Below are 21,841 nucleotides of genomic sequence, written 5' to 3'. Positions count from 1 at the left end.
TATAGGGCATATATACTTCTAGATTCCAGCCGAACGAGAATCCGTTAGAGAGGATCGTTTTGGAACAGATTCCGACTCGAGGCAACAGGGAAATGATGTATTTTCTCATCCAGGTGAACACTTCCGGTGAAGAACAGAAAGGTGGAGTTGAACCAAGCGAGGCCGCGAATCTTGTCAGACATATCATGGAAGAATGTCCGTCATTGTCGTTCCTCGGTCTCATGACGATAGGCTTCGCTGAAGTCCAGAACGGGAGCGGGGTATGTACTCACACAGCCTTCTCCTGCATCGAATCGAGAATAATCAATGATCAAGAATTGTAGTCTGCGGCCATTATATATCTATGAATGGTGATCTCGGTCTCCCCAGGAGAATTCAGACTTCACGAAATTGGTCTCGCTTCGGGAAGACGTCGCGAAGAGTTTGGAAATGGACCCATCGACCATCGAGCTCTCCATGGGCATGAGCGCCGACTTCGAACAAGCCATCTCCCGAGGTTCAACGAACGTTCGGGTCGGGAGCACCATTTTCGGAAGTCGGGACTACAGCACGAAGCAGTGAGGTCGAGCCCGATCCTCCGGAGATCGAGTTAACCATGCACCATCCTCTTCATAATATTGTACGTCGGTAATCGCAAGCGGTTCAGCAGAACTCCTCTTCGAGAGCGCGAGCGTATTCGTGACATACTGGGAAACGTTTAGAACGATCAGAGCAACGAAATAAATCCCGATAAGGTCAGCTAGGTCGCAGGATTCCGAATCAGTACGGGGCTCCTCCCCACCAGCGTGGGTGGGGGGACCTTCTCGTCGTATTCGACTCGACTGCCCTTTTTTTCCCTTTATGAGTGCCGATTCGGATCCATGCCGACAATCCTGGTTCGGATACCTACTTCGAGAAGACGAGAATCTTCGCGGAGGATTGTGGTCGACAATAAATGAGTTTCTCCGAGCGTGACGTTCTTCTTCTTGTGTGAAAGTCCAAGGATGAGCAGGCTCCCGAAAATACGCCCTAGGTAGAGAATAAGCCTCCTGGCGGCTGCGGTGACCATACAGAGAATGGCTAGTTTTATCCTCCTCCTGACATCAATTTAAATACCGCAGACACCGGCGTATATCTATTCATATGTGTACCCCCAGCATAGGCTTTGAGAGGGCAAGCCATCATTTCGGAGCTTTGCCGCTGATTATCATCGTTACCCCTAGTTAAGAATTCGTCGCGGCCACACCTTCCAACGACTTACTCTGGAACATACAGATGATATTTTAGTATTTAGAAGTTTCTACAAAGAATCTGACATATCGGGTTTGCGACCACGTCAAGGTCGGCGTAGCACCATCGGGACCACTGGTTGATCGTCGTAATGGCCAGAGCATACGGCTCGTTTGAGGGAGGGAGTACTACGCATTCGTGACAAGAGTCATGAAAGCCAGATCATCCGTCATGAAAGTGAATTCGCGTAGCTAAGTTGGCGTCCTCAAGGGCTGGCAGGTCTCACAGTTTTTTTCTGTTAATGAGAGAGGGCTAGATTGACTCTAAGGTACTGGGAGCCGAATCTGGCGACCATCACCAACATCTTCATCGCGAATGAAGCAGACCGGGGCTAAAGCTTCGATAGCCCCTCGGGGATACGCCATCGCTCGCGGGAAGCAGATACCGGCCATGATTCCTATTGTCGTCGGATAGAATCATCGAAGTTTCATTGTAAAGCGACCTCGAGGGTCCGAGCTTAAGCCCTTTTCAGGCTCTTCGGTAAGGTTCATTGCGGGACCCCAGCTTGGTATAATTACATCTTCGTGAACGATCTTGGTTGTCACAATAAACGTCCCGAGCTCGTCCGCAACCTTTGCGCAGGTCCGCAGCTTTCTCTGCATTGTGATCCTAATTGGATATGACGCGGAGTCCGTACAGAAGAGGGGTCCTGTTCCTATTAGGCGGGAGGAGTACAAGAACGCCGGACGACAACGCTGCCACTGTGAGCTCGTCTCTCAACGCAGAGTCGCGCGACGAATGTAAACAATACGACCATAAACGTAGCTATCTCAATCTATTTGCACTCGCCTCGCTGGTCGCGAAACTCTATCGCTTCGGACGGAGAGCGACGCTCGTATAAGATCCCTGTTATTCTTGGGGAGCTTTTTCCAGACACCGTTGGGCATAATTTTCCCGCGATATGCTTCGCCGGACAACTCGGACCTCGTCTCGTCGAATCTCATCATATGTATAGCGGCGACGACCCCACTTGAGTCTGGGAGGAGCTTCAAGAAATAAGACACACCTAGAGTTCAGAGGACTTGAGCACTGACCTTACTTTTCGAGAGCCACCGTCATTAGCGATCACTTGACCCGTCCTGGGAATCGGCTCATTTTTGAAGGGGATGGTATGGAGAAGTCACCATCTCCCTCGAATTCTCTCGGGATCACTACAGCCGATTGGACTTGTGAGGGCTCCGTAGTCGCTCCGATTCCGTAGTCGCCGCGGGCTCCCGGTACCAGCAATGAGCCGGACTTCTAGAGGGCGCCGCGTCGCCCATCCTCCCCAAACTCTCGATGCTTGGGCAATTCGAGGTTTGTGTAAGGTTGCGGAGTTTTCTCCAGCGCCTGCTCGTCCAGACTCGATGAACCAGACTCCCGAACAAGATTATCAATTCGGAGTTCATCGATTGCCTCGGCTTACCGAATCATTTTTAGAGCGATGCCTGCTCGACGAGCGTCCTCGCATCGCGGGTCATCAGAGCTTCCTCTGGCAGGAATTCGCCCGGTATCATCAAGCATTATCCAGATTTTCAGAACAATCCGCGGTACCAAGGGATGGAAGTCTCTCTTCTCACAAGGAGCTCGCCAGTTCTACTCAATCTAGCGGAGCTGTTGCGCAAATCGTCGTTTCGCTCGAGGGAGTGCCGACGAGAGCGAGAAACGGGAGACGGCGAACGGAATCTGATTATATTCGGAGAATCGTCGAAGGAAACGATTTCCGATATCGGAGTCTCATTAGCGGAGTCGGAACAAGAGTCTAGCCGGCTTCGAATGTCGTGGGAGTCTCGAGGAGATCGACTTATACAATCGCTTCTCTCAATCGGGAAGGAATTCCTCGCTGTCCCCATCTCCATCACTTAAAATTATTACTTGATCACGATACCTTGAAGTGTGCCAGCCGTAGGAGCACTAGATCCAGATTCATGGATATGTCCGGCCCGACTTCGTTTCTACGAATTCAATACCTATGCCGTTCCGCGGGGGGAGGAGTCCAAAGGAAAGGAATATCGTGGCTGCCCCGAGAGCATGAGCTGCGAGCATGACTGCTCCTCCATTCTTCTGAAGACGAGACTATTCTTAGGGAAATTTCGAAAATCGTGCGGGAAAGGGACGCGAATATCTTCCTCGAAAGAGTCTCAGCCCAACAGTCTCAAAAGAGCTCGAGTCGCGATCTCCCGCGGAAATGCGGAGAGCCTTCTCGACGTCAATCGCGATCAGAACTTCTGGTAATAGTCGGGTGCGACACTGCGCGCGGACGCTAGGTGACAGAGAACCTGTCGTCAAGGGACGATGATCAAGTGCCGTAGGATCCACTCCTGTCTGCTCGATCGGATCCCTTCCGAACGTCACAGCGAATTAGACGAAGCGCGATAAAGGAAGCCAATATCGGTTACGGTCGGACGGGAACGGCCAGCTGCAGCGTGAAGCCTGCAGCGTGATACCTCGCTCACATCAACAGCTGTACCGTCGGGGTCAGAAGACGAGGCGGCCAACGTGACGGTTGAATCTTCAGCCACGGTACTCAGCTAGGGGAAGACCGACATCTCATCTACCGTTGATTCTATCACAGTCCTCAAGAGGTCTACCGTCTCTGCAACTCCGCTTTCCATGGATTCGGTAATGTGGGAAAGAACGCATCGGGAGGCGAGTATGGGCGCGTCCGTGATGTCCCCGATGTCCATGTTTAGAAAAACGATTGGAAACGATCGAGGAAAGCTCGGCGTAACAGAGGAGCGCGGTGCTCTCGAGATCCGCGAAATCTCGAGGAAAGCCGGAAGGTCACCCTTCAAACGTTGCGATAGGTGGCAGAAGCAATTAACGCTTCTCTTCTCGACCGTCGGGGAACAGGAGCTTGCAACACTTGCCGAGATTAACCTTGACGTAGAGAAATGGAAGCAACTCGGTACTTCGTGATGAGTTATGCAGGAACAGCCGCGCTGGGAGCCAGCTTGCGACATAGACCGACAGCTTTCCGCGCTACTTAAAAAGAACTCCTGCGCGGAGAATTTCTCCAGCCTCTCGACGAGATTGGCGAGGGGTTTTTCTCTTGGACGGAAGCCCATGTTGAGGGGGAGATCCTATCGACCCCGATCTCTGCTTCGAGACCCACGAGCCATGACGGGTGCAGCTTCATTCGGAGGGTTCGCAGAAGCCTCAGAGGGACGTCCAAATTGAGAGGGAAGAGGAGGATCAATGCTCGTCGGAATCCGTCGAAAGCTCCATTATAACGAATTGAGGAAATTAAAACAATGATATAGGGGTAGTGGTACGCAGAGGTCGCAGATCCTGCGGCGAGGCCCTATACGCGGGACGACAGTCGGATGACCCTCACTGCGCCAAAGAGCATCCAGGAAGAGCTCATCGAGTCCCTGGGGAGAGGTAATGATTCTCGGTGCTCCATCCAAGGAGTGTGCTCGATTCTGGATGATGGTTGTGACCCTGTGATGAAAACTAGCGATATAAGAATCGCTAGAGTCATCCTCATCGCAAGATACTGTCCCTGCAAGAGCATTCTCCTGCTCCCGCCTCGATTCCGTAGGCACAAGGACTAATCAAAGCGCTTTGTCGAAAGCAGTCTGTGTCAGGAGCGAACAACCGAGAGCTAGGCTCGATGAAGCGCCGGGATCGATCCTTGAGGATGCGAAGCCCAATGTGACATTCCTTGCTTATCTGCGGAAGGTGGGTTGGAGCCATAACCAGAATGCTTTTTCATCGCTCTTATCGGGGGAAGGCCGAGGGAGCCATGATTCTGACCATTCCATGCTTCATCACCTCTGGAGGCTCCTGATAGGAGTCGGAAGGGAGTGAATGGCACAATCGTGGACAACGGGGAATCATCCTGCCAGAATACTCCCTCTGGGAATTCTTCACCGATTCCTCTCAACGGGACCATAGATATTAGAGAGATGCTTTCGTCGGGAATCGCAGCGTGTGCAAACCTCTGCTTGCACTGCTCTCGCCGAATGCCCTCCTGGGCCTACCGAGCTCCGGCTGAGAGGGCCCTTCTTGCCCGAGATCATTCTCCGGGTCGGTTTCGCGGTCCCATACAACTTGGTTGCTCAGCTGAGCATTGAATAAGTTCGTAGAAGATAGAACGAGTACGACATATTTCCTCCAATTTCCCACGCACCGACTGAAGGAAGTATTGTCGAGCACGCGTCGAAGTCGATTGACCCGTCCTTCTACCCAAGTGGAATGAAATTTCCTCGCAGCCTTCAAACAGAGACCCGCACTGGGACCGTGCTCTGGGACGAATTCCGCGGTGAAGCAAGTCCAGGGTGCTTGATGTTATGGTTGTCTGTGCTTCTCGCGGATCGAAATGAAGAGTCGAGAATGCGCGAGTCCTGCTCGAGGTGGTCGATATATTCGACGATTGAGAGCTCGCACGGATCGGAAAATTCAGAATCCCCAAGCCCGCACGATGGGTCACCTGAGGCGACATCTCATGCGGGCATTCAGTCGAGTGTATTGAGCTTGCAGTCTGCTCTCAAGCGAACTCACCCCTTTTTCCTCCAATCAATATTGTTCTTATCCATTTCTGCTGCGCTCGTCGCGGAGCGAAGTTGTCCAGGTTAGTGCCTCATGCCGACGGCGGGGCGAGCGCTCAAAATCCTCCGTGTATTTAGGCTCATCATCACCACGCTTAATTACCGTGGCAGAGACTTTTGCTCCCGTCAATTAAAATCGCTCAAAGCGGATTCAGCTTTTTCTCACACGGTCAAAGGATACTCGCTCGCGTAGGCATCCGAAGACGGTTTGGGGTTCTGGAAAATATGAGGGCTTTGATCAGATGAGCGTAAGCGGCATGGAAGCTCGGGCTAAACATGGAAGGACTAACGAGTTGCCTCATCCCGAATTCCGGTACTCCATGGGGCATACGTTCCGACGGAGAAAATCCGGCGCTTCTGCGTTTCTTGTGAACTATTCGGAGTTTGAAGGAGGGTCGTGTCGGTGAGGTTATGTCGCAAATCCTACTCGCAAAGAGCGTTCTGAGTAACAAGGTTTCCCCCACTCGCAAATCGAATTAGGGACTGCCCGAGTAAGCAGTGCCGCTCCTTTTCATTCTGGTTTCGTCTTGCTCCAGCGGCTCGTACTTCGAAATCGGGAAACAAAAATGGGCAAGCAGTTCGTGAAGGACTTCAAGCGGCGGGTGATGCTTGAAAATCATCATTCAAGCTCTCGGCTCACGAATTCGAAAATATCGGATACGAGATACGAGCTGTCGTTATCGCTCTCTTCTTCGGACCTATAAGCTAGTGTCTCCTAGCCGAGTGTCAAGTTGTCAGCAGAGAGAAAAAGCCCTCCGGGACCGGGCATAGGGAGTAGTTGTCCGTCGGAAAATTTTCTTCGCGCAGCCGATGCCGACATAGTCCATCAAGGAAACGCTCCACCGAGATCGGAAGATAATGTGGAAGATCTTTTCTCCATCGACTCCAAGGGCATCAGCAAACATGCAGACATCGGTGAGAGAGAGAAAGTCATTTGATTGATTTCAGGATGTCCTGCCTGTTGCTCAGCGTCCATCCTCGACCACCGATGCGAGTTGCGCAAGGGCTCACAGCCGAAACCGTGCGGACGTTCCGTTGCCGGGCGATATCGGGAGCTGCACCCGTGTTTCGACAGGACGCTCGGCTTGTCGCATGTAGTTGGCGTATAATTCGCCACCTCAACGCCATACCGTACCTCGGTGGCGTGGATGCGGACTCTGCAAGTCGATAGGGTCGGTAATCACTGATCGGAAGCGTTGAGTGGAGGAGCGGTTTATCACTGTTTTTCACTGTTCTCTCTGCTGTCCAGGTGAGGATATAGACCACACATTCTATCCAGGACGTCTGCTCGTGCTCCCGAGGCGGTTGGAGCTGCGTGGGGCTTCGGAATTGGAACCAGATCTGCCGAAAGGGACTCCAGTTCGGAGTTAGGAGTATCTTCGCGGTACCCCCAGGTTCCCTGCTAAAACCCGCCGCGGTACCCCAGGATTATACAATGCAAATCGTAGGTTCTCCCGTGAGTGTTTCGAATATTCATGGGCTCCTCGAAATGAGGCGAATCTTCTCGACCTTACGCCGAGGATCCTTGCTCCACTCTCTTCCCCCGTGAAGTCTTCCACACCTACGGCCACTGCCGAGTATCGATGACTGACCGAGTATCCCATTTATGCCTCGAGGACACTGATTCATCTGTGAGCAGCCTCAGAACAGAGCTCTGCCTCCGAGAGATCGCTCCAGCGGACTCGTCGAGATTCCGCCGAGTCAGTCTTTATCGACGCGGACAACTTTTGTCAATCAAGCAGGAGTCTCCCTCGACTGATATCCCGCTCCCCAAATCTCTGTCGGGCGTTAACATTTGATCCGAATTAGGTAACCATCACGACTTGCCTAACTCGGAATCTCCTAATGCACCCTGAAGGGACGATCCGTCATCGAGCACAATCGACCATGGGCACTAGTCGATCATGGAGACAGATATCGGTGCCGGAGTCCTCCACGAAGACGGTTCGCTAGAATATGGAGACATATCATGCGGAAAAAAGGCGACGCGGAGGAAGCAGCGAAGATCTTCGACATGAAGGCCTGGTTCTCGTGACAGAAAAAAAAATCTCAACTCGATATGATCCGGGGATTCATTCTCCGATCCATGAACCATTCCGAACCAAGTTTTGCTCGAGTAGGTAAGTACTTCTTCAGAGAATGGTCAGCGGATCTGTCAGGAGAAAGGCGGGAATAGTATCGGATAGAGGAGCCTCATCTCGAGTTTCGTGGACGAGTGACACCTTGAATGGAGTTTCGATGTGTTTTTTTTTCAAAGTCAGACGACGCGTAATGAAAACGGATGGAAGTGGATCCCGAGCGCAGAATCGACCAAACTCCCCAAACTACCTATCTTGCTTCCGCGCCAGAAGCGGGGCGGGAGCCTCCGCTCATGTAACAGTCGTCATCATGAATTTTACATGAGCGCACCGGGTTCCGTGAAAGAGGCGTCACTTACAGCGTTCGGTTACCGTTGCTACCAGAAGAGGAAGGTGAACGTCAAGCCAGTGCGGAGATCTCATCCTACAGGGTTAGCTCGTCGTGTTCTGCTCGTGCCGAAGTTTCGGTGAGTCCATCTCGAATTCACCGATCGCCTCGATCTGGTACCTTTCCCTAGATCTGCATGTGAACCGCGAAAATCTGTGTCGCTTCAATAGGTTGTGTCTGTCCCGACCGCCGACTCTCGCAGCTGATGTCCGATTTGAGCCGATTCGCTGCTACGCGTATTGGAGGCTTCTACACCGATGCCGAGTTCGATGTCGGCAAATTTCACTGCGCCGATGCGATGGCTGAATCGAACCTTCCGCTCTCGAGGGCTCTGTCGCGGGTTCCTGACATACGTTCCGAGCTTCATCATCGCCGATTTTCTGGCGAAACATGGTTGCCTTGCGACATTCAGGAGTGCGCCTCTCCTCGCGCCCCAGCGTTGCGTCACACTGACGTGACAAAGATTTCCGTTCTAATTGAATGAGTTTATCGACATTTGAGCGAGAAATAATGCGCAGACGGGAGCTCAGACGACGCGACGTCAACAACTCGCTGAAGCAGGCAACCGTTATTGCACTTCACTAAAGCTCAGGTTTCGCAACGAGCGATGGTTAGTGGATCCGGACAACGGACTCTCGAAGCGGGAAGGGAATCTCTCTCGAGATACTGCACAAACCCATGCTGTCCCTCGACAGAAGTTTCCCGCGCGATCGAGAGAGTTTTTTCGAAGGGACTGTCAGGCGATGAACTGTGGCCGTAAAGTACTCGACAAGAATCAATTATGGTTCGACAGAGCTTCTCGAATTTCGGTCATGATACGAGTCGAAGAGCGGTATCCTTGACACGCACTATTCCGCTATGATCAGAGAAACATTCCGTTGCTGGCACTCCCGACCTTGAATGGTGAAAATTGGTCCAATGAGCTATTGTTGTCAGGAAGGATTCGGGAAGAAAGAACGAACATCGGATCGCTCTTCTACCGTGCGAAGAAGATCGTTAGCTCATTATTCTCAAGATCAGAGTGATTCGACGGAGTGGGGGAGCGTCTCCGATGGAAAGCCTTTCGTTGGCGCCGCGCCTTGGTAAGACTCAGAGGCTACCTCAGATCTGACGGGGGCAGACCTCTCGTGTGTCGTCGATTTTCCTTAGCGCAGTCGCCGCATCGTCTGAGATGCCACCTTGTAAATCCTCTCATATGCATGCGCTGGAGACAACTCTGCGACGACGAACCCTCTCCTGACTCTCGAAAAAGTTTCAGCCTGCCAGTAGTCGAGCGACTCGGAGACAGTCGCCTCGCGTTCGACATCATCGCATCGCCTCCCTCTACGGCGAGCTGCTGGTAGTGGTGTCGCCCAGCTTTGGGTCGAGCTTTTCTCGGTCTAGCCGCAGGCCTAGTGTCGCCTTACTGCACGTTTTGCCAATGTGTCGGGTACAATGACGGCTCTCCAGGCGATTTTTCAAGCTATCTTCGTGTTCAGCTGCCTCCAGAAGGGTAAGTCGAGTTCGTGTTCACGATCTCCTGAAGAACACTCTGTAGACTGCGCCTCTCATTCCGGAGAGCTCAGAGCGAACGCTCATCAGGTGTTCCGGACGGTCTGGATTTTGTCCGGGAATCATCCTATTGCGCCCATTCGGAGCGAGCTTCAGCGACACGGAGACCGCAGCTCGCAGTTTCGATTAGAGGCCCATCTGGCCGACCTCACCTTCTAGATTCCGACTACCGAGAACGATGATCATTCAATCGGGATCCAGGCCCTTCGCTCGCCCCGCACCATGAGGACATTTTCCTCGATACCAATATGAAGTGTTCTCCATCTTCATGATCCTCGGTGATTCCCCCGCCTTCGTGGGAGGCAAGAGTCCATCACTGTTCAATCAACACATAAATATAAGTGCATGAAAGAGCTGACAGACTGGGATCAACAGAGGGTCAATATTTCGTTGGGCCTTCCTTCGCTGATCGCCACACGCGATGATGAACCCAACGCCGCATCACTGATTGGAGTATCCGAACGGACTTCACAGCAAAGAGCAAAACTAGACGGGTTTCGAATATTTTTGTGAGAACCACTGTTTTCGTTTCGGCCAATAGCATCCCGGGTCACAATCAAGAGAAACCGACGCGGCTAGCACTGTATAACCCAGTCCGTGTTCGGACGTCTAAACGGACAAGCTCCCTTCAGGGAATAGCCTTGGCTACTTATAATAATATTAAATGTTCCTCCGAAGATGACGATATACGCTCTGAGCTATGCGAGCACCGAATGACCCGTCGCGTCGTGATTTTTTCGCGCGGGATCACACGAACTTCGGCGCTTCCCTGCCGGTGTGACTGCCTGCTCTCGGGCTCCAGTGAACCGAAATGTACCTTTCTCGGCAGTGCTCTTGTATTTTGCCATTCCCGATCCGCCTTCCCCCGCAACTTCGAGCGGGTGAGATTCTCACCAGAACGCACAGCAGCACTTCAGGTGAACCTCAGTAATCGGAAGTCCGCGGGAGAGAAAAAGAGGAAATCGGGAATCTTTCAAGACAGTCCGCAAGCTCAGAAACTGAGGTATCCTCCGCGGAAGCTCCCCGAGGATTGGATCTAGCGGAGACTAATATTCTTCCGAGCATCATTATATACAATACGATCTTGCGGAATATTCGCATCGATGTACCTACCGCGGAAGGGGAATAATTTCCGTTCATTGATTGCCTCTCTTTCTCTCCAATGATTCCGGGGAGTTGTGACGTTCAACGGTCCGTGCCCTCAAAGAGAACGCCAATATTTTTCACTGTCACCCTGAGTCACGCGACAACACGACACAGACATCACTTCCACCACAAGTGTTTTCCACAGTTTGAGAAGATCCGCCTCTTTGTCTGGTTTCGGTTTTTCTTGTTTTTGTCCCTGACAAGAGCCAGTTGCTCGACTGGCCCGTCGTGTTCATATATCACGGACGAGCTGGCAACACAGACCATTTTCCGGACAGTCCCTCAAAGAAGCGCTTTAATTGGAGTGTCTAGCGAACAATCTCTGTTCTCCGACTTTCCGGAAGAGGAAGAAGTTTTGGGCAGCCTGCGAAATTGATGTAAAAACTGCCCTTCTCCGAGGGGTGTTCTATTCCACGCTGTAATTAAGATCCAGGGCCGGAGAGGTAGTGGCCCTGTTCGGACTTGGTTTTGACATGGCTCCAGTCACCTTCTCCGGAATATTCGTATCTAATCTCATCAAGGGACTTGGAGCGACATACGAACCACCCGCTGAACCTGAGTGTCATCCGCTTAAATTTGTTCACATCAGCGATCGTCGTTGGTTGAGAGCTCTCGAGAAACGCACTTTCGCTTCATGCTTCATCCAACCGATCGAGAATTGGACAATGTTCTGAGTTGTGAGGCCCGGCCTATGAATGCGTTACCGCATAAGGATGTCGCAGCTTACACTCTGGATTCATTTGTCGATTTTGCTTCTACTCCCTCATTCGACGCTTTTCTATGAGTTAGTGCACAAAGCTTTCCCCACGGTGAGGCGCATCTCGAAAGTCTCCGGATGAGTGGATCACATTTTAACGACTCGATGATACCCGAGCCGATGGTCGTGTCACTGAACGAGAAATTGATCACCGCAGACTGAGCACCGCACGTCGGTGACGCGCTCGAATTTGTAAGACACTGGATCTGGTCGACTGCCGATGCGATCCAGATAATGCCGCGCAAGTCTGGATCGAGACAATAATAATTATTCAACGGGAAATTTCCGATGGCGTGAGGGACTCATGCACCTAATTCTACCCCCACCCCCTAGTTGCGAGCATCGACATCGTGCGTCTTCTCGTGCCCAAACTGGTTGAGGATGGCAAGAAAGGCCCTTTCGATCTGGAATGCAACTATCGCTGCGGTGAAGGCGATGAGCAGCTTGTCGTGAAATGGTTCTTCAACAACGAAACAACACCTTTCTATCAATGGATAGCCGGCGTCGGAGGTAAGTGGGAGAGAATGATGTGCTCTTTCTGTGTTCTTGATGATTGTTTACAAAGAAGACTGTTGCGAGCTTCCACATTTTCGACTGACTGATAAACAGAAGCGACTCAGCCAGCCTAAACGACATGATCGAGAACATTCGAACAATCCCCGTGACTGAAATTCATCTGATCGAAATTATTATCATGGATACTGTATACCACATTCGATGGGCGTCGTTTTATCCTCTGAGCTCGTGGAAATTTTCTCTGAGCAGATATGAGCGATCGAAATGATGAAAATGTACCCTCATTCCGCGAAATCTATCAGAAATATTTCGTGGATTCGAGCTCGGAATTCGTCCACATCTGGACTTAATCTTCGGCCTTCAGCATCTCATAGAATATCCGTCGAGTACTTCCTCCCCACAATGTCGTGGATGACCGAGCGCGTCCACGAGGAAGTAGGGATCTCTGACTCGAACCTTCCGATCTCACACACACTTCAGGCACTCTCGACTCGACCTCCAGCGAGTCCATCACGATCGATACGTCAGTCTCATGACAATCCATTAGAGCTCGCTTTCCCACTATAGAATGCTCTTCCTCGAGAGGCCGTATGTAGCAGGAGCGAGCCAGATCCTGAAGCGATCATTATTTGCAGAGCCAATCATCTCGGGAGCGTATCATCACAAGTTCTCTTTTGAGGAAGACAAGCACGCCGACACCTGCAATAATAAGGCGAGTTCCTGTTGAAGAGCACGCTCCAGTGAGGTCATCAACTCATCACATCGAATTATAGAGATTGCGGACGGTCTGATGATAAGGAGAGCGAGAAACTTGAACTATGTTGTCAGTCGATCCCGATGCAGGGGCGACGAGATGGCATGTGTCTTCTTTGTCGACTCGATGGGAAGCTTGAGCCTTATACTCAAGGAGCGCGATTCGCTCCCCAGGTGTCTTATCGACTCATCCTCACCGAGCCGCAGGTGGCGATGAGCGGACTCTACAGATGCGAAGTCCAAACATTCGATTCTCAGGATAGCGCTGAAGCCAACATGGTGGTATTCTGTGAGTAAACTCGGGTGGCAACTGATTCAAGCGAGAATTGATACGAGCCCCCTCGTGGAGAAGATTGTCGCTCGATGAGACGGACTCATCTTTTCAGCGCCACCGCGAAATTTCAGTCTTGTGATCAATGAGCCATCTCCGGGAACTCTCGCGGTAAGTATCGACTCGCATTGCGACTAGGATCCGCTGCGTGGCTGAATTCGTATAGGATGCTCATTCTCGATATCATTCGTGCAGGCGAACTGCACGGTGTCCCCCGTATATCCGATACCGGAAATGAAAATTCTCCTGATACACAAAACGGACAAGGAAGAACGTCACCCCTTCGAGGACGCTAATATCGAAACCGAGGAACTTGAAGGACGTGTTCATCGAGTAGGGTTCCGCTCGAGAGGGCTCATCCTTGATCCTCGATCATTTCAAGTCATCTTATGAGAACCGGCAAAAGACACCTTGTAGAATTGAGTCGCATATCGACGTTTTCCCAGGTGTCTCTGATCATGCAGTCAACAAACACAACGCTATTTGAAAGGCAGCAACTCACCTTCGAATGCGTAATGGCTTTCAAGGAGGTCAAATACCAAAGGTTCCAGAGACAGGCTTACACTCCAGGTGAGCACGATCTCCCCGCTCTCACATCGAGACCGGCTGTATAGAAATCAATATGAAGGCACGCGTGAACGATAACCCTATTTCCACAGAATACAGCCCTCCGAAGAAGAAACCGAAAATACTTGCCCGTCTCCCCGGGGGACAGTCATCATCCTCGGACTCCGGGAACGCACTTCATTCCAAAGCGCACATAGTTCTAACTTCTCTGACCTTGTGGATAAGCTTGAGACTATCTGATGCTCACCGAGCAGTGTTGTAAATATTATAGACCCGATAAAGTTGGGAAATATTTTTCTCATGATCCGAATCAGAATGTGACGGATATCTGGTACCGAGAATAAAGCAGGGAACATTCAACCCCCTGATAATGATCTGTTCATGGAATCGTATCTGGGGAAGCGATGATTCAATCGAAATAAATACTTAGCCCCTCTCGAGTTACTCGATTAAGTACCACTCAGACATTCGATTTCTCTCAGACTATGTTAGAAGGCGACAGCAGCGGTTATCCCGGAGCCGAACTGACTCACTCCCGCTCATCAAAGATCATCGACAGCATACGGTAGACCTGCATCCTGCATCATTATTTGTACACGAGCCGGGAGGGCGCTCCGCGCCCTCGCGGCTCAATTGCCCGCACGCCGGATGCGATTCTATCCAAGGCCCGAGCGAGTTTGTCGAGTGATTACGACGGAAAGCGTGATACCGATTCGCAATGAATGAGTACGACACCAAAGAGCATGAACACATGAATTAGCATGAGAAAAATGATGCGATGCTTTCGCAGGCCTGAACGAATTTGTCGTGAGTAATCGGCAGTTATTGTTCTGAGGAATATATGATATGGAGATTCCCTTTGTCCGATGTATGCCTATCTGATATCTGAATGATAGCACGACGCATGAGCATTCACAACTGTGCTTACAGTTTGGAATCTCTATTCACGGGTCGATTCGCGGGCGAATTGAAGCAACGCCTCCGACTTATCTTGGGCATGGCGAATTCAATGAGGAGACCTCTGAGCCTCGTGACGAAACTCCACAGATCACAAAAAACCACTGCTTAGGTCTCTCGTACTTGTCGCTGAATCTCTCGAAGAATGTAGGCAAACCGCGCGTGAGTCCCAAAGTTCTTTTTGTCGAAGATGTTCACGACAGAAAACTCTGATTGGAGTTCAAAAAGATATATGGATGCAGAGTCGGACTCTCCCATCGCTCCCATGGAGCAGGAGAAATGATTGCACAGTAATGAAACAGGTGAAATATATGGGCATCGCTTATCAGATACGCTAAAGAATTATAGAAGAAATTTTGGAAAGCATTACGTTCGATCTCGTAGCTCTCGATTCTCCTCTGATGATCGAGTGGAGAACCCGATATTTGGTTCAATGCCGGACGATATTACTGCTTTATTCTATAGGGGGAGAAATTATCATTATCAAATTAGATCATGCTGAAATTAGTAGGCTGCTGCGACGTCTCTCGAATCGCGCGCCTTGCCGGAACGGTCGTGGCATCATGTGGAGAGAAGTGGTGGAGAGGATTTCGTTTCCAGCGAACACTGGAGAAAAACTTGATAATTTTCCGGAATAACTCGAGAACGATGCGATTGATCGAGTGGAAAAGTACTTCTTACGCTAGCGGGAATGATTCGGCATCGAGTCAAAGTAACTTGAAGTCTTTTGACAGACAAATAACCCCGATATTTGGTACAATGACGGACCGACATTACTGCTTTATTCTATAGGGGGATGACAGGCCAAGAGGGGGTACAGCATCATTGAGCCCCTTAGTTTTTGTGCTGAACTCTCGGATATTACCAGCGATTCTTTCAGCGCAATTCGAGGCGCCCCTTAATGAGGCATTTTTCCTTCGGAGCATTGAGAAACCCCGAAACACTCCAAATGTGGAAGACTTCCGCCCATTAAAACATAATCGACGGACCTCAGAGATTCGAATTCGAATCGAACGAGCGAGAAGAGTGAGCACAGTGAGCACATAGTCTGTCACCTGTCACCTGAGAGTGAAAAAGACACTCGGTGAGAAGATCTTGATGAAAACCCGATGATGGCGTTCTACTTCGTGTTCATAGTTTTCTGAGGCCTACATCCGTGAATCACGCCCAGTGACGTATCCATTGATTGTCTGTTCGTTTGTTTGTTTGCAGGCGGCATAACTCACCTTACTGCCACTGCTCTTCCAATCCGAGAAGGAACGATCGTTTTCGCGGAGCCAGCCCCGGAACGACTTCTACCGAAATGGCTCATTTCCAAAATCCTTACGGACAAGCGAACCCACAAATTCAAGCAATGTTCGCTGCTGTCGACAAAGATCGTTCGGGTCAAATCACCGCGAAGGAACTGCAGGCGGCACTCATCAACTCTAACTGGTCCCAGTTCAATGAAGAAACTTGCCGTCTCATGATCTCGATGTTCGATCAGGACAACAGCGGAACTATCAATGTACAGGAGTTTGAGCAAGTTTACAATTACATCGACCAGTGGAGGAAATGCTTCCAGGGTTTCGATCAGGATAACTCTGGGAAAATTAGTGCCGATGAGCTCCACCAAGCTCTGCAATCTTTTGGCTACCGGCTCTCGCCGCAATTCTCTCAAATGCTGGTCCAGAAATTCGATCGTGTGGGAAGATCTTCCGTGGAATTCGATGCCTTCATCCAGGCCTGCGTAATGCTCAAGTGTCTCACAGACTCGTTCCGCGTGAAAGACGTCAATCAAACCGGAACGATTCAGATTGGTTACGAGGAGTTTCTCGAGCTCGTGTTCAGCAACGCCATTCACTGACGACTATCGTCGACTTACTCCGAAAAAAAGTACAAATTCCCCACGCGACTCGAAGCCGGCCGGCGGGAAATCGCATGCGTTATTTGATGGCTATCATCGTTCCCGTAAAATGAATATATGGCTTATTGGGATCTGTTGTCGATTAAAGAAGAAGCGAGAATTCAGAGAGGCATCCAGTCTGGATTCCTCGGTCTCGCACATTGTGGCTGATATGCTTCACCCATACACTAATGTCTGGCGATGATGCCCGAGTCCTTTTCTGTGGGAGGGCCAGTGAATAAACGCCAGAATCTCCCAATCGCCGGGATCGTCGACCATATGTGTACTCCTGACTTTCTTGTCTAATCCATCTGGGTCGAATTGGAAATACCTGAGACCTTTTCAGCCGATCGAATAAAACGCGGCAGGTGAAGGCTTTGAAATAATCTTGCCTGTTATCAGATCGACCTCAACTACATCGTTGAACGAATGGATCGAATCTCGTAAGAATTGTCTGTTTTTGTGAGTCGTTTCATTCTGCAGCTTTGATCCCGAAAGAGAAAATCTCGGCGATGCGATTTTCGCCTTGGAATGCCCACCCTTCAGTGGAAGCCGGTTACCCAGCCGACTTGCTACCCGGCCGAAGGGGTTGTTCCGCGGCTGAAGCGGTTACGCTTGAGATCGACTTCTTAGGCTGAAATCGGGCCTCCGAGTGAAGAAAACATAGTCATCCATTCCGATTCTATGATTCTAGGCCTGAGGGAAGCGAATCGTGCCGCTCGCGGACCGAGTATATATGTATAGGACGCATGAGTACCATACTTTTATCGATAGACATCGATTTGCTTTGGCCTTAGGCGTGGAGCACGATCGAGGTGGACCGGCTCGGATCCGCGAGTCAACAATGCGGTGGTACTCCTTTCTCTGTACGTTGACAAAGACATACTGCAAAAGGTTGGCAAGTTTTCTCATTCAGGGATGTAAACTTTCCGCGGCCAAATATCGCTAGGATCGCGGCGAGTCGCGGGGAGGAAGCTCGATATCCGCGAAAATCCCGGAGCTCCGTCGAGTTCGCGGGAAATCGTAGCAGCTCCGAATTCGCGGCGAGAGCGGCTCCCGTGAAGAAATTATAAGCGTTGTAAGTTCGACCCTCTTGGCGAGTCTTGATCCGGCCGATCTTCGCAGAGAATCGTCAGGAACCGCAGCTCCCGCTAATCCCGCGGTCGCCGCGAAAAATTGACACTGCTTAGTTTCATAAGAACTCGCGAAGAAACCCTTTTCGACTCCAATGCCGAACCTTGACTGCAGCACCACCTGGCGGTGACCGCGCCACACGTGCTGTTGTTGGGAGTTGTTGTCACAGAGTCTCGAAACGAGTCGGCAATCAGCTGATACACGGCGACATTGTAATCGCTTGCACAAGGAACCAGTGTGCTCATTTTTGCGAAGACTTGCGGATCCGGTCTAGTTGTTCGTTGGATGTTCGCTAACGCCAGGTGGCTCCTTAGAAAACGTATAATGGATCAAATTAGAGATGTTCGAATTGTTGAGTGCAAGGAGTCCGTGTACGTGAAGCCCTACCGCCTCGAGTTCACTCAGGTTAGATCCTCCCCGACGTAATGGTTCCAGAAGTATATCGAGTTTTGTCAGGCAATCCGATGAAGCAGGAATATAAGTTCCCCTTCCCTCGAATAAGCATTGGAGAATTTCTGATTCGCTCATTCATCTTACTTGTGGACAAGTCTCAATTGTATCCGCACGAATATTTGACCCCTGCGAGGGCGCTCGCTACCGCTCGATTACCCCGAGGACCTTTGTATACCTTCCAGAACGGCAGGAAACGCGCTTGGGACCTATGCAAGACCCACGACAGTGTCGCATGCGTCGTTTACAATAGTTCGCGCGAGAAACTATTGCTCGTCAGTCAGTTCCGTCCCGCGATTTACATGAACCGTATTCTCGAGAAAACTTTTCCGATAGACACCACGAAATACCCTGGGAGTCTCGGTCTGACATTAGAACTCTGCGCTGGGATCACGGACAAGGATAAGAGTCTGGAGCAGACTATGCAGGAAGAGCTAGAGGAGGAAATCGGCTACAAGGTTCCCCTGGACAGAATAAGCAAGGTGACTATTGACACATGGTCGGAGTGATTAGATATCTCTGTACTGAACCCATCTTCCATTCGTTGCAGCGCAATCTAGGCCCCGAATAGGTAGATGCTTCGTTTGGACGATTGGACGATTGGGCGATTAATTGAGTCCGAAACTTGATGGAGGGATGCTCTTTGGCAGATAACTTCCTATCGTTCAGGAGTCGGAACGCAGGGCGCGTGTCAAACCCTGTACTATGCGGACGTGAAAGATGAGGATAAAGTTTCCACCGGTGGAGGGAATGAATCTGAGGGTGAGATGATTCAGGTACGTTGATCAATTTGAAAGTTACTCAGGGAGGAGGGATCGGAGATCTGATTCCGAGGTATCTTCAAACATTTTCTTCCAGGTCATTGAACTGTCAACCGACGAAGCAAGGAACGTCATCTTCGACGAGTCTGTGATGAGGACACCCTCGATGTTATTCGGACTCCAATGGTGGTTTGCGCATAAATTCGATAAACGATAGGCTCGACGGAGTTCACCTGATCGAAACGCGGCTCCAGACTCGAATGAGCACGGTCCCTCGAGCGGAGGGTAACTTTCGACGCTTCGAAACTGCATGCTTGGCTGCAACGCTTCGATCACAGAAATCGGTGCCCGGAAACTCAGACTCGGATCTTTTTTCTCCTTCGTCACGGTGCAATGGACTTTTATGAATTCTTGTTCTTGTGCATTAACACAGATCGGGTTGAAATACAGCGAGCCTGGATCTTTGATTACCTATGCATCTATTTCTTGGGACAGAATCGGAATCTATATTCCGGGACATCGTGGATTTCAGGCCTATAGTTCTCCGGCGCAAGAAATTCAGGCGAGAGCTTTCTTCCTACCAATCGCTCGCGTCTGCTCCTTGGCGATGTCCAATACGGCTTTTGGTCCATTTTGGAGGGGTTCTCGGCTTTCAGACTGCATCTTTCAGGATTTCCGCTCTGTGGTGGATTACCGGTGTCGCAACTTTGCGTCTTTTCTAACGCAAGGGAATCGTCCTTCGCGGTTGACATCCGGCGCTCCTCGCTGAGTCCGGGAACGGATTTGACTTCTGAGGATGGGAAGCTCGGAGAGGGACGGTAGATTCCTCTCGATGATTCAATTCTACCACGGTCGTCCCGCGATGACGGGCAAAGCTTTTCTATGAGCTCGCTACCATCGTTCTGTGTGATGAGCCCCGTCCCCTGTGCTCCATAAGGTTCGGCTCGCTCCAAGTATCCGATCAGAGACAGACGTTTCTTCGCTCTTCTTCACGGAATCAGGACCCTCGATCGCAGATCTATCGTAGAGTGACAGTTTCCTTGGAGATCCATGCATCACTTTGAGGCTTCGAAGTTTTTCGACGGTATGCCCGCGTTGGGGAGCTCGGGAAGGGTGGGAGCCGCGAAGCAAAGGAGAACGTGAATCCCCAAGTGCTCTTGCTTCAAAATCGGGCCGTTGCTTCCTCTTCCTCGATTCCGACCTCTCTTTCCCCGAGGAGGATCCGTAGACAAATCCGCTGCTGAGCGCGGAGCCGTGCTATCCTCGCAATCTCTCCGGTGCCCGTCGGGAAATATCTGTCGGAAGTTCCATCCCCCAGAATTTTCAGCGCACGAAGGTACAACTGTGCAGGCATCCCACCCCGATGGTTGCACTTCCTCAGAGAGGCGTAATCTCAGCTTGAGTCTCCCTGGTAGCTAAGCCGGGTCCTGATTTCCATCTTCCGTTCTCGAGGATTGAGACCATTCTTGGGAATTGTTGGCACATCGGGTTCTAAGCGCCGGCGCCGTGCCGCTACGAAGACTCCGAATTGAGCCTAGCGATTAAACACCCGACATCGAAAATGTGGGCGTGGGATAGTGCGCAGTGCCGGGCTCGATGGCTATCCGAGGGAAGCGGCTGAGTAGAAGAGGGGGACACAGTGGAAGGGGTGAGCGGGAATTCCGGCGAGTCAACGCGAAAATCTGAGGATCCTCAGTTCGCCTTGGAGAACTGTACAGATCAAGAAGCCGGATATGTAGCGGGAAACTGGGGGGAGAAGAAAATCAACGAGAAGCTCAGCTAATCTGGCAGGAACTTCGGGAACCAGCAAGAATCTCGATGAGTTAGAGAGAAACACTGCGAACCAGTGAGGAGCACTGCGGTTCGGTGAGAAACACTGCGAACCACTGAGGAACGCTGCGGACCAGTGAGAAACACTGCGGACCAGCGAGAAACACTGCAGACCAGTGAGAAACCGAGCAGACCAGTGAGAAACACTGAGGACCAGTGAGAAACACTGCGGACCAGTGAGAACACCGCGGACCAGCGAAGAACACTGCGGACCAGCGAAGAACCCTGCGGACCAGCGAAGAACCCTGCGGACCAGCGAAGAACCCTGCGGACCAGCGAAGAACCCTGCGGACAAGTGGGAGACACCCCGGACCAGCGAGGAACACTGCGGGCAAGTGAGAAACATCGCGGGCTAGCGAGAAACGATGCGGACCAGTGAGAAACAATGCGGACCAGTGAGAGACTCTGCAGACCAGTTGAATAAGTTTCGGAAAGCTCGGTGAACCAGTACGGAAATCAGCCCTCCTGCTCACGGTCCCGTGGGAGATACTTCCGCTATTCGAGAGACATGTCCGCTTCTTGAACGGAAGCTATGACTGTTGTGATGATTGAATATATTCCGAGGTTGGGTTTCGCGCGAAATGAATGAACCTAAGAGATCCGATACGCCAATTATTATTATCGATTCGGAGAAGTCCGTCTGATGGGAATGGTCGAGCACAACTTAAAGCAGGGGTCTATCTCGTTCGCTCGCGGGGTCCTTGGTCCGGAAGCGAGACAGACGTTATGGAAAGGGTCGATGAGAGAGGGCGGTTTGATGAGGGCGGGAGATGTGGTATATCGTACCCATCGTGACGGCGATTAAGGATTACCGTTCATACATGCATGGAAAATGAGGAATCGCCTTCCTCGAAGGATCTAGTTGCTCTATTAATCTCTCTGGACATCTTTCTCTTTAAGTTCTTCGCAGCTCCTGCGAACGGAATTTCGCCGTGA

The 21,841-nt window shown here is 51.0% G+C and overlaps 3 protein-coding genes across 3 annotated transcripts in view; all 3 read left to right on the top strand.

The window, feature by feature from the left end:
• Nucleotides 1–14,262, top strand: part of LOC100903210 (uncharacterized) — a 32,472-nt gene extending 18,210 nt beyond the window's left edge. Inside the window, exons 4-12 of the mRNA XM_029110546.1 lie at nucleotides 114–260; nucleotides 373–460; nucleotides 12,055–12,231; nucleotides 12,873–12,949; nucleotides 13,165–13,279; nucleotides 13,377–13,432; nucleotides 13,517–13,654; nucleotides 13,768–13,891; nucleotides 13,981–14,262. Coding sequence (XP_028966379.1) covers nucleotides 114–260; nucleotides 373–460; nucleotides 12,055–12,231; nucleotides 12,873–12,949; nucleotides 13,165–13,279; nucleotides 13,377–13,432; nucleotides 13,517–13,654; nucleotides 13,768–13,891; nucleotides 13,981–14,150 — 1,092 coding nt within the window. The 3' untranslated portion in view covers nucleotides 14,151–14,262. The remainder of the gene's footprint in view (nucleotides 1–113; nucleotides 261–372; nucleotides 461–12,054; nucleotides 12,232–12,872; nucleotides 12,950–13,164; nucleotides 13,280–13,376; nucleotides 13,433–13,516; nucleotides 13,655–13,767; nucleotides 13,892–13,980) is intronic.
• Nucleotides 14,263–15,857: 1,595 nt separating this feature from the next.
• LOC100902973 (programmed cell death protein 6) lies at nucleotides 15,858–17,109 on the top strand. Its single transcript, XM_003740060.2, has 2 exons — nucleotides 15,858–15,929; nucleotides 16,058–17,109. The coding sequence occupies exon 2, from the start codon at nucleotides 16,149–16,151 to the stop codon at nucleotides 16,689–16,691; it is 543 nt and encodes a 180-aa protein (XP_003740108.1). The 5' UTR covers nucleotides 15,858–15,929; nucleotides 16,058–16,148; the 3' UTR covers nucleotides 16,692–17,109.
• A 920-nt stretch (nucleotides 17,110–18,029) lies between these two features.
• Nucleotides 18,030–19,540, top strand: LOC100902824 (uridine diphosphate glucose pyrophosphatase). The gene is made up of 4 exons (XM_003740059.1): nucleotides 18,030–18,269; nucleotides 18,500–18,796; nucleotides 18,965–19,090; nucleotides 19,173–19,540. Exons 1-4 carry the CDS (start codon nucleotides 18,150–18,152, stop codon nucleotides 19,290–19,292), a joined length of 663 nt encoding a protein of 220 aa, XP_003740107.1. The 5' UTR covers nucleotides 18,030–18,149; the 3' UTR covers nucleotides 19,293–19,540.
• The last annotated feature ends 2,301 nt before the right edge of the window (nucleotides 19,541–21,841 follow it).

This window comes from Galendromus occidentalis, unplaced genomic scaffold (assembly GCF_000255335.2).
Source record: "Galendromus occidentalis unplaced genomic scaffold, Mocc_1.1 scf7180000076729, whole genome shotgun sequence".
NCBI classification, from domain to species: Eukaryota; Metazoa; Arthropoda; class Arachnida; order Mesostigmata; family Phytoseiidae; genus Galendromus; species Galendromus occidentalis.
The sequence above is the reverse complement of the archived record's forward strand: the minus strand, read 5'-3'. Positions and strand labels throughout refer to the sequence as shown.